General features: G+C 64.5%; 1 protein-coding gene across 3 annotated transcripts; it reads right to left on the bottom strand.

Moving 5' to 3' along the window:
• Positions 1–577: 577 nt before the first annotated feature.
• On the bottom strand, positions 578–17,253 carry VPS37C (VPS37C subunit of ESCRT-I). Of its 3 annotated transcripts, none has more exons than XM_059710510.1 (5): positions 17,097–17,253; positions 5,445–5,543; positions 4,008–4,179; positions 3,365–3,447; positions 578–2,651 (listed from the first exon to the last, which is right to left on the bottom strand). In XM_059710510.1, exons 2-5 carry the CDS (start codon positions 5,535–5,537, stop codon positions 1,917–1,919), a joined length of 1,083 nt encoding a protein of 360 aa, XP_059566493.1. In that variant the 5' UTR covers positions 5,538–5,543; positions 17,097–17,253; the 3' UTR covers positions 578–1,916. The 3 variants fall into 3 exon arrangements, with proteins under 3 accessions (XP_059566493.1, XP_059566494.1, XP_059566492.1); XM_059710511.1 differs by lacking the exon at positions 17,097–17,253 and adding an exon at positions 15,324–15,456; XM_059710509.1 differs by lacking the exon at positions 17,097–17,253 and adding an exon at positions 9,471–9,584.
• Positions 17,254–17,457: the final 204 nt, after the last annotated feature.

The raw sequence follows: 17,457 nt of genomic DNA, 5'->3' as shown, positions 1-17,457 counted from the left end.
GGGGGGGTCATAGGGCTGCTGAGAGGGCCCGAGACAGGCACGCTGAGACTTCACGCAGCCACACAGCCCTGCTTTCAGCAGAGGTGACTGCGCATCCGGGAGGCCACAGCAGCCTGCCCGCCCCCGCCACCTTGCAGGGAAGAAGGGGAGCCCCTGGAAGCCACCCTTCCCATGGAAAGGCCTCGTGGTAACTGGCTGAGCTCAGGGGTGCTGGGGGAGGGGGCATGGCAGGGACCACCCGCCTCCTCAGCCCGCTTAGCGGCCCGCTGCCCCTCCGTCCCAGCGAGAAACTGGATGGAAGAGAGACCAGGGGGGTTCCTGGGCAGGCCACCAGCAGGTGCCGCCAGCCCAGCAGGGGCAGGCCTCGCACATCCCAGCTGTCCTCCGAGGACCAGGCAGCTACAGGCTGGGGCGTGGAAATGCTTAGAGCCAGGCCCAGGTGGAGCCGGGAGGGCAGCACGCAGGAGAGGAGCCGGAACGATGGGGCACATGAGTCAGGGAGGCCTCAGGTGGCAGAGAAATCGTGCCCCCGCCCCCCAGCCCCCTGCACTTCTCACCCCCAGGGAACCACTAGGCGGCAGAGCTCCTCGGTTTATTGGCAATTATTTATACAACACACAAGCGATCGCTGTCCAGTTCCAACGCACTGGGCCCCGCAGAGCCCGTTAGTGATTCCACTTTATAAATAGCTTATGAGAAGCACGCACGATGGGCAGGGGCCCCGTCGCGAAGCGAGCCTCTTGCCGCGCACCCGCTGCTGCACGTGCACCCACTGCCGCGCCAGCACCAGAAGGTCGTCTCCTGCAGGCCCCAGCCGCCGGTGCCGTGCCGTGGATGTTTCAAGGCACATAGGACCCCCCCCCGCCCCCCCGTAGCAGCTCCAGGCTCTGCCTCGAGACCTGGCTCACTCCCACCCCCCAGCCCGTGCTGTGTGCTCACACCCGCGGTCTGTGGTTTTCATGGCTGAACGTGCTGCCCCCCAGGTGCTGAGCTGGTGCGGAGGCAGATCCTTGCCCTTGACATTCTGAGGATGAGACTCTGACGTGTGAGGTGTCCTAGCGCCACGGGAGGCACGGTCAGGCGTCTTCTGATGTCTCTCGGAGGGGGTGGGGTGGGGAATTCCATCGGGGAGCCAGGAGGGGCCGAGGGCGGGGTGGTTCGAAGGAGACTCAAGGCACTGAGAGGTGGACAGCTGGGCGGGCCTTGGGCAAGGTCCACCAGGAGAGGGTGGCTGGGGAGGCACCTGGCCCCACTCCTAACCGAGCCCCCACGGGGCCATGACCTCCTGGGCCAGAGCTGCTCCCTCCTGTCCAGCCAGAGGGCCCGAGGTACCCCCAGGATCCCTGACCAGCGCAGGCGAGGTCTGGCCCACCCTCACGACCCCGTCTTCCCACGCGCTGCTCGGCTGCTGTCCCTCAGACCGCACACAGTGCGAGCTTATCCCACACCAGCCCGTCAGAGCCCAGTTATGGCTTTTTGACTTAAAATCATGAAGGGTGTTTCCTAACTGTTCTCCCCTCGACCCAACCCTGACCATGTATGAGGGGCGGGCCACCCTCGAATGGACCAGAGAGACACAGAGCTACACCCCTGGGTGCGGGCACCACGGGGACTATGCCAACCCGGGGCGGGGTGAGCAGGGGCCGAGACCAGCCGCCCCCAGAGCCGGCGCACTGTTCAGAGCGGGAGGCAGACACAGCAGCCGTCGCGGGCGCACAGCGGCTCCTGCAGACGCCATGGGGAGGCATGGACTCCCCACCTGGCAGCGCTGTGACCGCCTGTGCCTTTCCGGGGCCTGCAGGATCCCAAGTCCATGGGGTGAGCCAACTCCACTTCCAATCTAACCTTGAATCTCAGCAGAGGGGGGGCCAACGGTGCGGTTCAGGCGGAAGGAGGGGAGGGCCGAGGCCAGGGCCCTAATACCCAGGCCAGGCAGGACCCTGAGGCGGCGGGAACCCGTAGGGAGGGGCCGGCCCGCGGGGGTAGGGAGGCTGAGGGGGGCCTGTGGGCTGGGGCTGGCCCGGGAAGCTGGGGAACTGGGGCTGCGTCGGGTAAGGAGGTTTTCCTCCCGCCGCGGGGTAGGAGGGCTGTTGAGGGTAACCAGGACTGCGAGCCCGGCCCCCCGACAAGGGGTACCCGGGGCCAGAGGCACCAGAGGCAGGCGCGGGATAGCCAGGCCGGGGCGGCGTGCTCCGCTGTGGGGACCAAGAGTAGCCCCCAGCAGCCCTGGGCCCCGGCTGGGCTGACGGGAAAGGGGGGCCCAAAGGCCCGCTGTAGGAGAAGGAGGGCTGGGACATCACGGGGAAGGGTGCGGGCGGCAGCGCGCCCTGGGCGGTGGGGCCCATGGGCAAGCCGGGAGACGGGCTGTAGGGCAGAGGGTAGGGAGGCACCCCCGACGCCGGCGGGGGTGGGGGTGGCTGCTCCTCCGCCGCAGGGGGGGTGGCCGCGGGGACCGGGCGAGATGGGGGGGGTGGGCGGAGAGGAGGGGTGCTGGCGCCCGCGGGCTGCTGGGAAGCTCTGGGCTTCCTCATCGCGTCCTGGAGCTTCTCCACGCGAACACGGCGCAGGTGCGCCAGCCTCCTCATGGCCGAGAAGTCCTCCAGGAACGTCTCCAAGGGCACCTCGCCCTCCAGGAACTTCTCAGCCATGGCCTGGAGCACAGAAGGTCGGTGACCACTAGGGCTGCTGGGACCAAAGCCGCCCATGCCCCACCCCCCGTCCCGGGTCAAAGATGAGCTGTGGCCCTCCCACCTCGCGCCCCCCTGCCCCCCCCACGTTCCCCACCTCCCCCGGTGCATCCCTGCTGATATGCCCTCATGTGCTCATTCTGACTCCCACTGAATGTCAGCTCCTGGGGGGCAGGGGCTGCCCGTCAAGGTCCCACGGCCTGGCCCCTGGCCCTGTGCGGGGCCCAGTGGCTACTGCACGGATGTGCCGAGTGAGTGGTGAATGCTGGCTACTGGGTCTAGTGCAGTGGCCCAGGGCTGGCAGGACCCGACAGCTTCCTCCCAGAGCACGGAGACATACAAGAGGCGGCCCCCGGAGATGGGAATGCTCAGAGGGGAGCAGGAGAGAGGCCAGGCAGGCCCAGGTGACGGGGGTGGGGTGGGGGGGGGGATGCCCCAGTCCTCAGGGGCTCCTGCTACTCTGCCCTCCGTCCGTCCTGGTCGGCCAGCTGCCCATGACCTTGCCGTCGCTCATCCATTTCTGCTTCAGCCAGGGAGCCCTGCTCTCTGTGTCCCAAAGGGCCTCCGTTGGGACAAAGAGTGTGACTCATCTTTGCCACCTACTCAGGCGCCCTCGCCCCCTGCAGACACCGGCACTCATGACAAGGGCTCAAGGAGGGGGTGCCAGACCACCTCACCTCAGACTCTTCTTCTATCTTCATGCCCTCGATCTGCAGCAGGTCTAACAGGGCCCCCGGCTGCAGCGCCGACGAGAATTTCTCTGGAACAGAGGGTCCGTGGTCGGCATCTCAGCAGGGCCTCCCGCTTCAGCCTGGGGGCCAGGTTTCGGCCACGGCTCCAGCGCCCGTGTGCCGAGGCCAGGCCCTTGGGCTGCTCAGCGGGCCCAGCCCCAGCCCTGCTCTGCCTCTCGGGGGAGTCACTGCCCCGTCCGAGCACCGAGCCTTGCGGTCCAGGCCAGGATGCGCCTCCCGCCCTCACAGCGGTCCCAGGACAAGAAAGCCGCCGGCTGTGTAGAGCGCAGAAGCGGAGCTGGCCCCGCCGACAGCCGTGGCAGCGCAGGACGCGCTCTCTGGGTTCAAATCCCAGCCCCACCTCCAGCCAACAGCCTCCTGGTATCACCTATGAAATGAGTCACAGCGGGACCACCCTCCAGGGCGACAGTGAGGAAAGCACGGCTAGAGTCACTGGGCCCTCCTGCCCTGGGGGCGAGCGGGCTCCACTCTCCCAGGCTTCCCAGCAGCTTGCCCAGGCCCTCCCTGACCAGGACCCCAGCAGCTCGCCCAGGCCCACCCTGACCGGCCGCTCCAGCAGCCACCCTACCCAGCTTGGCCTTCTGCTCCTGGCACCGCTCCACAAGCTTCCGGAGCTCCTGGTACTTGTCCGAGAGATTCGAGCGGCTGATCTCCAGGGGGCCCTGGAACTCCAGGTTCCGCTCGGCCAGGCTGCGGTTGGTGGCCAGCGCCATCTCGCGCTCCAGCTGAAGGTCCTGGACCTGAGGGACAGGACGCCTGGCCTGAGAACCACCCCGCTCAGCCGGCGGCTCACCCCTGAGCCAGCCTCCACCGGCACCTCCCGAATCCTGGCCCATCGGCCGCGGTGGGGACACGTGGGACACTGGCCCAAGGCCACAGCTGGCCCAAGGCCCAGGACGGTGCACCGCGGACTGAGCAGAGCAGGAGGGTGGTGGGGGACCAATTTATAGGAAAAGCCCCAGGCCTTCCAGGAGGGAAGGGACCAAGAGCCCCAACACTTTCCCACAGGATGCAGTCAGCCACCTGCTCTGAGGCGGACTAAGGTGGCCCGGGCCAGACCACAGGCCCCAAGTCAGTGACTGAGGGCGAGCGAGCCAGGGACAGACCTGCCTCCTGGGCCGCATGTGTCCTGCAGAGAACTGTGCAGATGAGCGAACAGAGGGGCCCCCAAGAACCATAGGGGAGTCCCTACGGACAGAGGACTCCCACCAACAGGCAACCTAATGCCAACCTCTGCCCCTGGACATGCCCTGGGAAGGCACTTTCCCAAGCCGGGCGGCGCTTCGCCCTCAGCCCAGTCCTGGCCACCAGCCTGAGGTGGCAGCCACAGGAACCCTGGCTGGACCTGCGGTGACCAGAAGCCCTGCCCATTTGCCGGGGAATCGTCTTTACCAAGAGGAGGGCGAAGAGTCAGAGCCCCCACCCTGAGACGGGGGACAGCCCCCTCCAGCACCAGGTGGCACCTGAGCTCCGTGGCCACGTCCGGCGCTGCCCTCTCCCACCTGGCGGGGAGCCACAGGGCCAGAGCCAGGAGGGCGGGCAGGCCCTTCACGACGTGGGAAGCCCTTTATAACTGGTGACAGCCCAGCGGGGCAGCGGACGAGGGCGCTCTGTATCCCCAGGAGGACAGATCAGGGGCCGGATGAGGTGCCAGTTACGACAGGAAACGGGTGTCAGAGGAGCCACACCCAGCCGGGAAGGGCTCCTCATGGAGACGCAGGCCAGGGGCCCTGGGGTAGGCGGCTGCGATGGGGGCCCGAGCGTCCAGAAACCGCCTCCAGGGCCAGGCTGCCCCACGGGGCGGCACTCCTGGGCTGGGCGGGTTCATGTGGGGCCCTGGACTCCGAGCTCCCAGGAGCCCCGGGAACTGGGCTGACATTTCAGGGGAGTCTCCGGTTGGGTCCCAACCAGGGGGAAGGCCACAGAAAGGGAGATGAACTTGGCCCAACTCCCAGCCAGCCAGCGTTCTCAAGCGCCTGGGTGCCCTCTGCGGGCCTCCCTCTACCTCAGGGGCCTCCTGGGCCAGCCGGTCAATGGCCTCCGGGTCGTTCTGCATCTCCTCCAGCTCCTGCAGGGTCTTGTCTTTCAGGGTCTCCATCGCTCCCTGTGGACACAGGACGGTGCTGATGTGAGGGGAGAAGCTGGCGGGGTGCAGACAGACGAGCTTCCTGAGGGTGCTCCCCGCCAGGGTGGCTCCAGGAGGGGCAGGGGCCCCATTTCCTGTGCTCCTGCCGCCCTGCCCAGCCCTCTCCCCAGGGAGACCAAGGAGCTGCTCCTTCCGCCCAATCATGGCCAGCAGGACGTGAGAACGCACTCAGCAGCTAGAGGGAGCACAGATGGCGCTCCCCGAGGAGCAGATGGGAGAGGCGAGCGGAGAGCGCCGCAGCCAGGGGCGGGGAGGAACTGGCCCCAGGCGATGCCAGCGCCCACCCTGGCATGTGTCTATCTCCATCCGGACCAGGAATACGTCCACCCTCACCCGGGCCTGGCTGGCTGCGCCAGCACAGCCCCCAACGCCACCGCTGGTTACATGTAGGCACCGGCAGCCTCGGGTCCCCTCGGGGTTCTCTGGAACTGCCGTCCTCCCCACGTGCCACAACGGACTGTCACGGTCACGACCTCATCACGACAGGGAAACAATTCCCCACTGGCTTCCCAGGCAGCCAGGAGGAAGAGAAACAGCGACATGCACAGCGTGATGCTCTGCCCGCCATCTGCCCGGGGGACACTCACAGACCGTCTGTATGACAAGGCTCACAGCCAGACCCCGGGGCCAGGAGGAGGCGCACACAGAACACCCACGGCTCGCTGGGTGCTGTGCTTATCTGTCTAACTTTTCTAGAAGGCGCTGCAGAGCCTGCCTTCGTGTTGGTCTGCTCACTCCCAAGGCCGCTCGTGTCCTGAAGATTCTGACGCTGGGGAAGCTGCAGTCCCCCACACCCCGCCCCACTGCTGGTCCAGTGAGTCCGCCCCGACTCGGCCAAGGGGGTGCTCTGGGCCCCGGTGACAGCCAGGGCAGCTTCTGTGGGTGGCGCCTGGCGGCAGGAGCAGCGGGCCTCGGGCGGGGCGCCTAGGCCGGCGGCCCCTCCGCTGTCACACAGGCACGTCGCATGCCTCTCTGCCTTCATGTCACACCTGCGACAGGCATGCGGGCCTGAGAGGGAAGCAATTGAGAAAGCAGAGGAGGTGGGATTAGAGGAAGTGCTACACCCAGTCCCACGGTGGCCAGGGACATCGCAACCGAGAACGTGCTGGCCGGACAGAGGCCGCCTCCGTTTCCCCATCTGTCACAGAAAGGGACAGGCACCTCCGAGGGTCACAAAAGGTGAAGAGAGGGACGGACAGGCCCGACCACACCCCCACTGGCCAGGAAAGGCCTGCTTCCCCGTCGTGTCCCCGCGCAGCCGCGAGGGAGGCCCCTCTCCAGGCTCACAAACGCCCCGCTTCCACACGTCCCAGGCAGACCTCGGAGATACGCGGTCTGGTCACCCCGCAGCACAGCCAGTGCCGCGGGAGTGGGCCTCCTCCCGCTGCTGGTGGAGGGCCTTGCCTTCGTTTGTAAGATCACACCTCTGAAACGCGACGGAACGGGGTGCCCGTGTACAGCCCCCTTTTAGAGAGCCACCCAGGCAGGGTCACATGGCGCCACTACCTGCAGGCTGACGGGCCCCAGCCTGGCGGGAAGGACGGGCGTCTGTGGTGTGCGCCCCAGGACACTCGCTGGCCATGCCGGTGCCCGTCAGCGAGCCGGGCGGGGCCCCACGTCGGTCTCTCCAGGAGATGCTGCTGCAGCCTGAGTGTGACATGCGCTGTCCCTCCCAGCCCTGCCCGGTGGCCATCAGCCCATCTGCAGGTGGCAGAGCCAAGTTCAAACCGCACTCTGTCCACACTCCCCGGCTGCTCCCCAGCCCGTGGTCCAGCAGCTGGGCAGGGCACAGCGGGCTGCAAGGCCCCGGGGGAGCTGAGCTCCAGAGGGCGAGAGAGGTTACGCTGCACGCGTGACCCCCAGGAGGGGGACACGCAGAGCAACGTTCTGAAGACCGAACCACGTCGGGAGGTGGCTCGGGGAGACAGACCCGGCTGAGTGCCGCCCCTGCCCCTCAGCAGCTGCAGGACCTCGCCCAGGTGCGCGCTCCCTGAGCCTCGGGTTCTCCACCTGGGAAATGGGTCAGTGCAGGTTCGAGCGATGGGGTAGGCAGAGCGCTGGCTTAGCGTGAGGCCCACCCTGGAGCCAATGCGAGCAAAGGGCTGCACCCCAGAACTCAGTATTCCTCAGGCTCCACGATACCCGGGAGAACCTGCCGGGTCTCCGCGGCACAGCGCCCAGCCCTCTCCACCGGGGGGACCTGCCGGAACGGGGTCCACTGCTCCGCAGTCAGGCTGAGCACGGAGACACCCCGGCCGAGAGGGGGAGCTCGGCCGGGGCAGCTGGCCACCCACACACGAACAGCACGGCGGGCCCAGGCGCACTCTCATTGGAGGGTCTCCCTGCACCCACCAGGAGAGCCCTGGGCAGAGCCGCAATTCCCTAGGACAGCACCCCCCCACCCCCCGGGAGGTGTCACGATCTGATTTCAGCTGTCAATGGGCCTCTGTCCGGGCAGCATGTTCTCAGCGGCCACAGTGGGACAGGAGGTAGCACTTCCTCTAATCCCACCTCCTCTGCTTTCACCACCGACATCCCTCTCAAGCCCGCACGTCCTGTGACAAAGGAGGGGACGCCGGCCTAGGCGCCCTGCCCGTGGCCGCTGCTCCTGCCGCCAGACGCCACCCCCGCTGCCTCCTCTCACCCACCCTCAAGGCCCTCCTGGCAGGGGGGTGCCCAGGACTCCACACCCACAGGCGCCCGCACTCTCTTTCCGCGGGGCTCGTTTTCCTCGCCTGTAAGTGGGGGACAACCCCGATGGTCACTTTCCTCTGAGGGCAAAGCCCTTTGCCAACTCTCCCCTGAAGCCAGCGACGTCAGCCCTCCGCACCGCACAGCACATAAGCCAACCGCTGCCCTCCTGCGGGGGGCGCACCAAGAAATGTGTACATTTTGCTGATCTGACAAAAACAGGTGTAATTTTGACTCATTCACACCGGCTGGCTGTTGTCTTTATTTCAGTCTCCGGGAAGAAAAGTCAGGCCCTGACGTGAGTCAGGCGGTGCATGTTTTAGAAATCCTTGCGGCCACCGGCTGAGAGGCACCGCCTTACATAACCACTAGTGAGTAAAGGGAACACAGGCTTAATGACCCCTAATTCAGGGAGGAAAGCAAGACCAGGAAGAAGGGAAAGTGTTCCAAAGGGCGACAAGCCAAGCCTTGGGTATTTAAATCTCACAGGCACCTCTGCCTCCCGCTCCATCGCCCTGACGCGGAGTCAGGAGGGGAGCCCGAGATGCTAGATGGCAGATCGAGAGCCCCGCCCGCCTGGCCCTCTGACAACATCTCAAACCCGGCAGGCAAATGCCTGTCTTGCGAGCAACAGCCGCCCCTGCGGCTGCCACGCTGCCGGGCCTGCCTTCCCGAGGCCTAGCCGCCCATGGGCCCGGGGCAGCAAGCACTTCTCTGGTCCCTAACTGGGAAAAGGAGAACGGGGCAGGGCGATACTCTGCCCGAGGCCTACAGAGCAGGGCCGAGGCCTGGCACCTGCTGCTGGCAGGGCTCGGCCTCCCAGGCACCCACCTGGCAACAAAATCCCATCCAGCGCGACTCAGTGCTGCAGCCACCAGGGACGTCCCAACGAGGAGGGCGGGAGCGGGGCTTTTGTGTCTGGAGGCCTGACAAGCCCATGACCTCGCCCCTTGGCACGCAGGCCCAAGCAGGACCCCCTCCACCTGGCAAGGTGCCCAGGAGGATGCCGGGTCTGGGGATGCGGTGTCTGAGTCTGCTGCCTGGAAGGAGGGAACAGGAAGGAGAGGGAGGCGAGAAGAGGCCACAGGCAGGAAAGTGGCCTGTTCACCCCGCTATTCCCGGGGTGCCCAGGGGGCCCCCAACAGGGAACCGACAGGCAGGGAGGGGGAACCAGCGCCTCCAGTGGCGACTCACCGAGACAAGGGGTGTGAGGCCGGGCTTCTCCCGCTCTCCGTCCTCACTCCTTCGGCGGCGCTTACTGACAGACATCTAATGCTATGCATCGCGTCACGCCAACACTGAACAAGAACCCAAAGGAAGGAGGAGGGTAAAGGGACAGAGGGCTGTAAGGAAATGTTCACTGTGCGCCAGACGCGGCCGTAAGATACCAAAGCTGATGCAATTCTCCGGGAACTGTTTGGTTTTAAAAGGCAAAACAGTTCACAGCGACCTGGTGCGAGGGGCCGTGACAGGGGTGGGGACAGTGGCGTGAGGAGGGCGCCCCCAAGCCCCTGAAGGGGCCGCATGGCCGGGAGAGGGAGAAGGCTGGTGGGGAAGGGGGGGGCAGGCACAGCGACACGACACCTCTTTGGGGGGGCGACTCCACCAACTCAGAGGAGGTCAGCGAGAGAACTGGGTGGAAAGGCAAGGAAAGCGAGTGCTCATCTGTGATCCCGCCCCCATGGCCAGCGAAAGTCACTCGTCCCGCGGCAGGATCCTAGGGGGGAAAAGGCTTTCTTCTCTTTCTCTTTCTTTTTTAAATATATTTTGTTATTGATTTCAGAGAGGAAGGGAAAGGGGGAGAGAGGAAAATCAATAAGAGAGAATCATTGATCAGCAGCCTCTGCACACCGCACACTGGGGACTGAGCCCCAAGCCAGAGCATGTGCCCTGTTGGGGCAGGAACTGTGGCCTCCTGGTTCAGAGGTTGACACTCAGCCACTGAGCCGCGCCGGCCGGGCTCTCTCTGCCTTTTTTGTTTGTTTTGCTTTGTCTCCTCTGCAGCTCACCTCCACCAGAGATCCCTTAGCACAAGCCTGTGCGTACAGGGGCGAGGCAGGCGCACCGCCCGAGCCTGTGGCGGGGGGTGCGGCCTGTGGCGGGGGGTGCGGCCTGTGGCGGGGGGGGTGCGGCCTGTGGCGGGGGGGGGGGGGCGGCCTGTGGCGGGGGGGGGGGCGGCCTGTGGCGGGGGGGGGGTGCGGCCTGTGGCGGGGGGGGGGGGGGCGGCCTGTGGCAGGGGGCACCACCTGCAGGTAGAGGGAGGCGGCTTTGCCAGACCTGCCAGGTTCCCAGGGGAAGCCAGGAGCCTGAACCCGCGTGCTACCTCCCCATCTTTGAAGGTCAGCAGCCCGTTCCCAGGGGTGAGAAACACTGGGCTGAGGTGTTCACCCGAACTGCACATGCCCTGCAGGGGAGACAGGGCCAGGAGGACAGATTCCGCAGGCGGGGGAGGGCAGGGGCCGGGTGACACTGCAGGTCCTGGCTGCACCGGAGCTGCCCCCGGGCCTTGCGCTGGCCCCTGGGTCACAGCTTCTTCCCATTTCCTTGTGTCTGGCCTGACTCAGCCTCACATGCCTGCTACACGGGACGTGACTGAGCGGAGGGTGCTAGGCCGAGGAGGCTGCCTGCACCTGGGGCACTCAGGCCAGAGGCGGAGCATCCTTTCTGCCCAGCGGCGGGAGGGGCTGCAGAACCTCCAGGTGGAGAGGCGATGCTGGCAAGAGCCCAGGCCGGGGCGGCCTTGCAGACCTGTCCTTATAGGGAAGGAAGAAAGAGCCACGTGTCGCCGATGTTGCTCAATGAGGGTCATTGCCGGAGCTGCTCAGCTCAAAAAACAAACTGCTTCAACTGATATCAGATCCTTTAAGGCAGCAGTTCTCAACCTTCCTCACGCCGCGACCCTTTCATACAGCTCCTCATGCTGTGGTGACCCCCAACCATAAAATTATTTTCGTTGCTACTTCATAACTGTCATGTTGCTACTGTTATGAATCGTAATATAAATATCTGATATGCAGGATGTATTTAGGCGACCCCTGTGAAAGGGTCGTTCAATCCCCCAAAGGGTCGCGACCCACAGGTTGAGAACCGCCGCTTTAAAGACTAAACTCAGGTGGGGGGGCGCGGGGGGGAGAGGCGGGAGATTAAAAACAGAAAGCAAAACACAGCACTTCCCATGCGAGAGCTGCTCAGGTCGGAGTAAGGCTTGCGGCCCTAGAGAGGGTGAGAGGCACCCCTCACCCCAGAGCAGTCAGGTCCCCTCTCCCCCCAGAACGCAAGGAAAGCACAGGCGTTGGAAACAGGCGCCCTGGCTTCGCACGTGGGCTCCCCAGCTATGGGGTGGTGTGACCTTGATCCAGGCCCCTCGCCGCAGCTTCCTCCTCTAGACAGTGGGCACTGCTGGAGCGCCCGCTGGGGCTGAGCCTCAGGTGAGCAGGCCTTTGCAGGCTCCTGAGCCCTGAACAGATACTCATCTTCCTGACCCTTGGGGGTAAGCGATCATTAGGGGCGACTCCTGACGCCCCTGAGCTCAACACTGAGTCAGCAAAATGACCGCTCGCACTGAATCGTAACGAACGGTGACTGGGCCTGCTGTCCCCAGCGCCGGCCCTCCTCAGCGTTACACTCAGCACTTGCCAGCTACTTCCAAGCCTGAAGTCTCGGGGCCAGGCGTGCTCTAAAGGCCTGGGGTCGCCGGTAAATTTCCCGCATCCACCTAGGAGAGCAGAGGGCTTCGTTACCATAGCAACCTGCGCAGTTCAATCCAAGAGTGTGGTACAAGTCTGGCCTCAACCCACCCCTCAGGTCAAGAACACCTGCGGTCCCGGAGAAACGGTCCTACCTGCTTCTCAGTGAGGAAGTACCTGGTGACCTGACCTGCTTTCCCTTTCCCAGAAGGACTCCAGCTTCAGACGGCCGGGTCCCTGACTGCACACGGGAGGTAATGACACCTCAAACCACCACGCCCGTCTCACCTGGCCCCAAGCACCATCGAACTCACTCGCCGCGATTTTGAAAAGTGGGCATGACAGCCCCAGAAGGGAGACCCTGCCAGCGCTCAGTCCGTGCAGGACTCTCTGCAGGTGGGAGGAGGCCCCTCCCGCCCCGACGCTGAGGAGTTAAGAGGCGTCGGGGGTAGAAGAAAGAGCCCAATGGTCCTGCGTTAAATCCCAGGGTGACCTTGTACCAGCTGCTTGACCTTGGGCAGATGACCCTGCTTCTCACTGGGAAAGGGGGCTAAGCCCGACATGGCCCTCGGGTCGCGGAAGATGGAATGGGAATCACGCCAGAGAACCTGTGGGGCCGGATGAAGCAGCGAGCAGGCGCCAGGGGCACCGATTCACACACTCACACCTCATTGCGTGAAGGTCGCCTGGCAACCCTGCCGGGGCCCCAGGGAGGCAAAGGGTGTGACCTTCTGAAGCAGGCTCCACGGAACCGGAACCGGAGCCAAGGCCCCGACTACACGCGTGCCCACGCGTGCCCACGCGTGCATGGGGGGCGCAGCCCTCAGGACAGGCGCCCATAGAAGGCTCCTGGGTCCCCTGAGTAACTCCACCCGAGCCCCTCTTCCCAGAGGCAGGCCCGCAAGTGAGAAGACCCAGGAAGGATGCGCCCAGTTGCCATGCCGGATGGGGGAGGGGCACTCTCATCACCTATTTTTTCTGCCCAAACTAGAAACCCCTCCCAACCACCCTCACTCCAACCCTCCAGGCCGCCTGGGAGCACAGGCCTCCCTCACCTCTGACGTCCAATTCCAATCACCGGCTTTATCTAGTCCAGTGCCTCCATCCCTGTCCTTCTGCAAACTCCACAGGGGTCTTCCCACCTCCAGGTCTCTTCCTTACAACCACCTGGACTAATTCTTTCTTAACGGCCCCTCCCCTGCCTTCCCGAAAGCTAGTCACCTTGCCCGCCCCCTCCACGTCTCCCAGCGGGAGCATCGGGACAGGTTGCAGGACGTGCCTCCTCCATCTTTTCCCACGTGGTGAACCCACTCCTGTTGTTTTCACAAGCCTTTGCAACTTTTTTTTCAAAGGAGAATATTTTCGGTTTTTTCAGACATTATCCCCAAACCCGCAGCACAGAGAACAAACCAGAGGCCACTCTCTGGGCAGAGAGGTAGAGGGAGAGCCGTAGTCCCCCGAAGTCTCCAGGGGGCCCCCAGGCACTTCCCCAGAAAGTGGTTTGAAAACCACTATCCTAACCCTCACCTCTCTGATATAAACCCTGCCCAAGCCCCTCCTCTGCGCCCTTTCAGAGGCCATGGCTCACCTGAAGGCCCAGGGCGGAGGGAGGGCTCTGCATAGGAAACGCTACCTGGTAGCCCTGGTGCCTACAGAGCACGTGGGGGCAGGGTGGGGTGGCGGGGTGAAGTCTTGGGAGGAGGAGCAAGGAAAGTGCCGCAGAGGAGCTAGGAGGGAGGAGGTGTGGGACAGAGGGAGGAGGTGTGGGACAGAGGGAGGAGGTGTGGGACAGAGGGAGGAGGTGTGGGACAGAGGGAGGAGGTGTGGGACAGAGAGAGGAGGTGTGGGACAGAGGGAGGAGGTGTGGGACAGAGGGAGGAGGTGTGGGACAGAGGGAGGAGGTGTGGGACAGAGGGAGGAGGTGTGGGACAGAGGGAGGAGGTGTGGGACAGAGAGAGGAGGTGTGGGACAGAGGGAGGAGGTGTGGGACAGAGGGTTCCAGGCTGCAGGAAGGTGGAGCAGAGGAGGGCGGTGGATGGGGCGGATGGGGTGCTGAGGGCCACGGTGGAACCATGCTTACCACCTTCTGCTGTTCCCCCCTCCCAGCCTCGGGGTCCCACCACCGAAACAGAAAGAGGGCAGTGCCAGAGCCACTGTGCACAGAGCACCGTCCGGGGCACTCTCCCCTCAGCGCGTGGCCCTCACTGGGTCTTCGCCGGGGAGGCCCTTGGTTCTCCTCCCTTGACAGACAGGAGCACGGCTCAGAGGGAGGTTGGAGCCTGGACTTCACCCAGGGCGGTCCACCCAGGGCGCTCCGGCCCCGGCCCCGCGCTGCACACGGCACCTGCCGCCTCTTAGTCATACAGGGGCGCGTCTCTCCTCTCCTGCCCATCCTAAGCCCCGGGGGGGGGGGCACTCCATCACCCCAACAAACCTGTTTGGTATTTGCTCACGTTCTCACATCAACACGTGGGAGGGGAAGTTGTGAGAGAAATGCCCTGGCGGAGCGCCTGCTCGGCAAACACGCGTCACCCACTGCGGGTTCAGAGGTCTCTCTGACGAGGCAACGATCCAGGAACAAACCAGAACCTTCTGAGAACTCCAGATCCTAAGCAGAAGCTAAGAGAATGCCCAAACAGCAGAGATCTGATCAGATTAAAACCAAGTCTTCAGTGGTCTGATTGTGTGATTCCGGAAAAACCCTACGGGTCCCGGCCAACAGTGTCCGAGATGGTTCCGGCGGCCAGTCACCCCAGCGCCCCCCGAAAGGCAGACTTAGGTCTGATGAGCCAATCCCACAGCAACGAGGAAAGGAAGAACAGGGTGCCCTGGGAAACCGCACGTCCGAGCTCAGCAAACCCACCAACTCCTGGAGGCAGTGCTCCCCACACCTGCCTTGTAAGAATCACTCCGTGAGCATGTTAAAGGCACAGGTCCTGGCCCTGACCGGTTTGGCTCAGTGGATAAAGTGATGGCCTGCGGACTCAAGGGTCCCGGGTTCGATTCCAGCAAGGGCATGTACCCTGGTTGCGGGCACATCCCCAGTAGATGTGCAGGAGGCAGCTGATCAAGGTTTCTCTCTCATCGATGTTTCTAACTCTCTATCCCTCTTCCTTCCTCTCTGTAAAAAATCAATAAAATATATTTAAAAAAAGACACAGGTCCCTGAGGCCGGCCGGACAGCCTACGGGAGACTCTCCAGAGGGTGGCTGGGCTCTTAGTAAGCATCACAGGGGATTCTTAAGGTCCATCAAGTGCAGAATCGCTTTGAAATGAGACCAGCAGGTCAAACACCCCAACGGGCCGCTGCCTGGCTCTGTGGGACCCCGGCCAACTACCTCCCACCTCTGACTCTCTTCACCTGTGAAACGGGGTCAGCACGCACCCGGAAGTGTTCTGCGTTCACTAGGGTCACACAGCCCCTCAAGCAGCGCCAAGGCCACGGGCAGCCACACCGGAAATCAGTTGCCGCCACCTGAACCCCCACCGGCAGCTGCCCCGGTGAAGGCCCTGCGATGGACATGCCCCACCGAATGGCAATCACCGAGGCCCCAAACCAGACTCCCACGATCGCGTGGGGAGAAGAGCTTTCCTGGGCCCCAGGACCGCCAAGAACAAAGGCGCTCACTTCAGGGTCCAGATTCAGCCTCAAGGTCCTCACTCCCATCCAGAACCAGAGCCCAGGCCCAGCTTTGGGCAACGGCCAAAAACAGGCTTTCCGTCCCAAATCCCTCTCTGGCCGTCTCCTCCAGCTCCAGGCTGACAGCCACGGACCTGGGAGTCCGGTGCAGCATCGTGGGTGACCAGTGGGATATGGGATCCGGGGTAAGAGGCTGGGAGTCCCACACCTGCTGGGCGAAAAGGGCATTGGTGTCTGTGTGTGTCCGTCTGTCTGTCTAACTCCAGTATGTGCTTGCTTCTCCTGGGTACAAGGGCCGTGCGGGGAGTGGGAGAGGCCTGAGTCAGCACCGGGATGGCTGGGATGCTGCCGAAGCAAAGGGAAGCGCCTCCTCTGAATTCCCCAGCGCGAAGGCGGGCACCACTCAGGTGAGGGAGCCGACGCCGCGAGGCTGAGAGCACTGACTTGTCTTAGGGGCCGAGATCTGAGGTGCAGGGTGACCTCTGCCAGGAACTCCCAGCAGAGCCCGGTCACGTCTTTCCCACCCCGAGGGGGGAATGAGCATCGAACTGGCAGGGTCGGCAGGAGGACCGGCCCCGGCTGCAGATACACAGAGAGCCCGATGTACCGTGTTCCCACTGTACGATGGTGCGGAAGTGACAGGCATGATCAATCACAGGAGACCGGCTACAGTTCATGATAGAAGAGGCCAGTGTCAGACGACTGTGCCCAACTACAGGCTATGCCAGTGCTCTGAGCTCATTTACTCATAAGGGGGGCGAGGCCAAGCGGTGCGCTCAGTAGGTCAGGTGTAGTAAATGCATTTTGTGTCGTTTTCCGTTTACGATGGATTTATCAGGATGCAGCCCTGTTGTAGGTCAGGGAGCGTCTGTCTATCTATCTATCGCTATCGTGTTAACTATCGATCTGTAGATACACACACACCCCAATGCCCTTTCTTGCCCAGCAGGTCTGGGATAAGGACTGGTCAGTGATTCGGCTGGTCCTAGTCCGGGTCCAGGAAAAAAAACAAATAGATAAGAACAGAGTCAAGGCATAGAGCCCACCCAGTCACTGCCCTGGAGAAAGGGCACGTGTCAGGGAGGCAAAGAGCAGGGGCCCTGCGACCCCACTCTGCCACCGCCCCCCGCGGTCCCCTGCAGGTCAGGCTCCGCCTGGGGCCCATTTCCCCGTCGGTGCAATGGGCGCGCCGCCTCTAACGTCTCCAGGACCGAGACCAGCAAAACGCGCAAACGTGGGGTGGGGGGTGGGGGGCGGCGGAGGGCTGGGCTGGAGGCCGGAGCTGCGGGGTAGCCGGCCGAGCCCGCGCGTTCCCCTCGCTCCCCGCGCCCGCCCACGGCGAGGGGCCGGGAAGCCGACCTCGGCGGCGGTCACGCGCCCCTCGCGCCCAATCACCGGCCTCCACCCGCGCGAGGCGGGAAGGAGGGGGCGCGCCGGCGCCCGCCGCAGCACCACCCCCAGCCCCGTCCTCGCCCCTCCCCGGGCCCCGCTCACCTGCCGGGGCCGCAGCCGCGCCGCCACAGCCGCGGGTGAAACCACAGCCCACGCCCACACTTCCGGGTCCGGGAGGCCCGCCCCCTCCTGCCGGATGTGACACCTGCCAACTTCCGGGTCTGGGAGCGGGATCCACGTCGCTCGTCCCGCTATCACGGTGGGTGCCCCACGCGCCTCTGAGTCACGGCACCGGCTCCCCCCGTACCCCCCCGCACAGACACACTCGCGGCCACGCGGAGCCGCACCCACGACTCCTGGCCCCGCCCCCGCGGACTCCTGGCCCCCCCCCAGGAGGGCACCGCCCAGGAGGCGGAAACCAGGCCGCCTAGAGCGAGCGCGCCTGCGCAGGGCGGGCGGGCCA

Source organism: Myotis daubentonii, chromosome 9 (genome assembly GCF_963259705.1).
Source record: "Myotis daubentonii chromosome 9, mMyoDau2.1, whole genome shotgun sequence".
NCBI lineage: Eukaryota > Metazoa > Chordata > Mammalia > Chiroptera > Vespertilionidae > Myotis > Myotis daubentonii.
The sequence above is the reverse complement of the archived record's forward strand: the minus strand, read 5'-3'. Positions and strand labels throughout refer to the sequence as shown.

Coding starts and splice junctions, on each gene's coding strand:
- VPS37C (XM_059710509.1), bottom strand. CDS start 9,545: ATGTCTGTCAGTAAGCGCCGCCGAAGGAGTGAGGACGGAGAGCGGGAG. Junction 4,180..5,444: donor TGGCCCAGGAGGCCCCTGAG/GTAGAGGGAGGC, acceptor CCTGTCCCTCAG/GTCCAGGACCTTCAGCTGGA. Junction 2,652..3,364: donor AGATAGAAGAAGAGTCTGAG/GTGAGGTGGTCT, acceptor TCTGTGCTCCAG/GCCATGGCTGAGAAGTTCCT.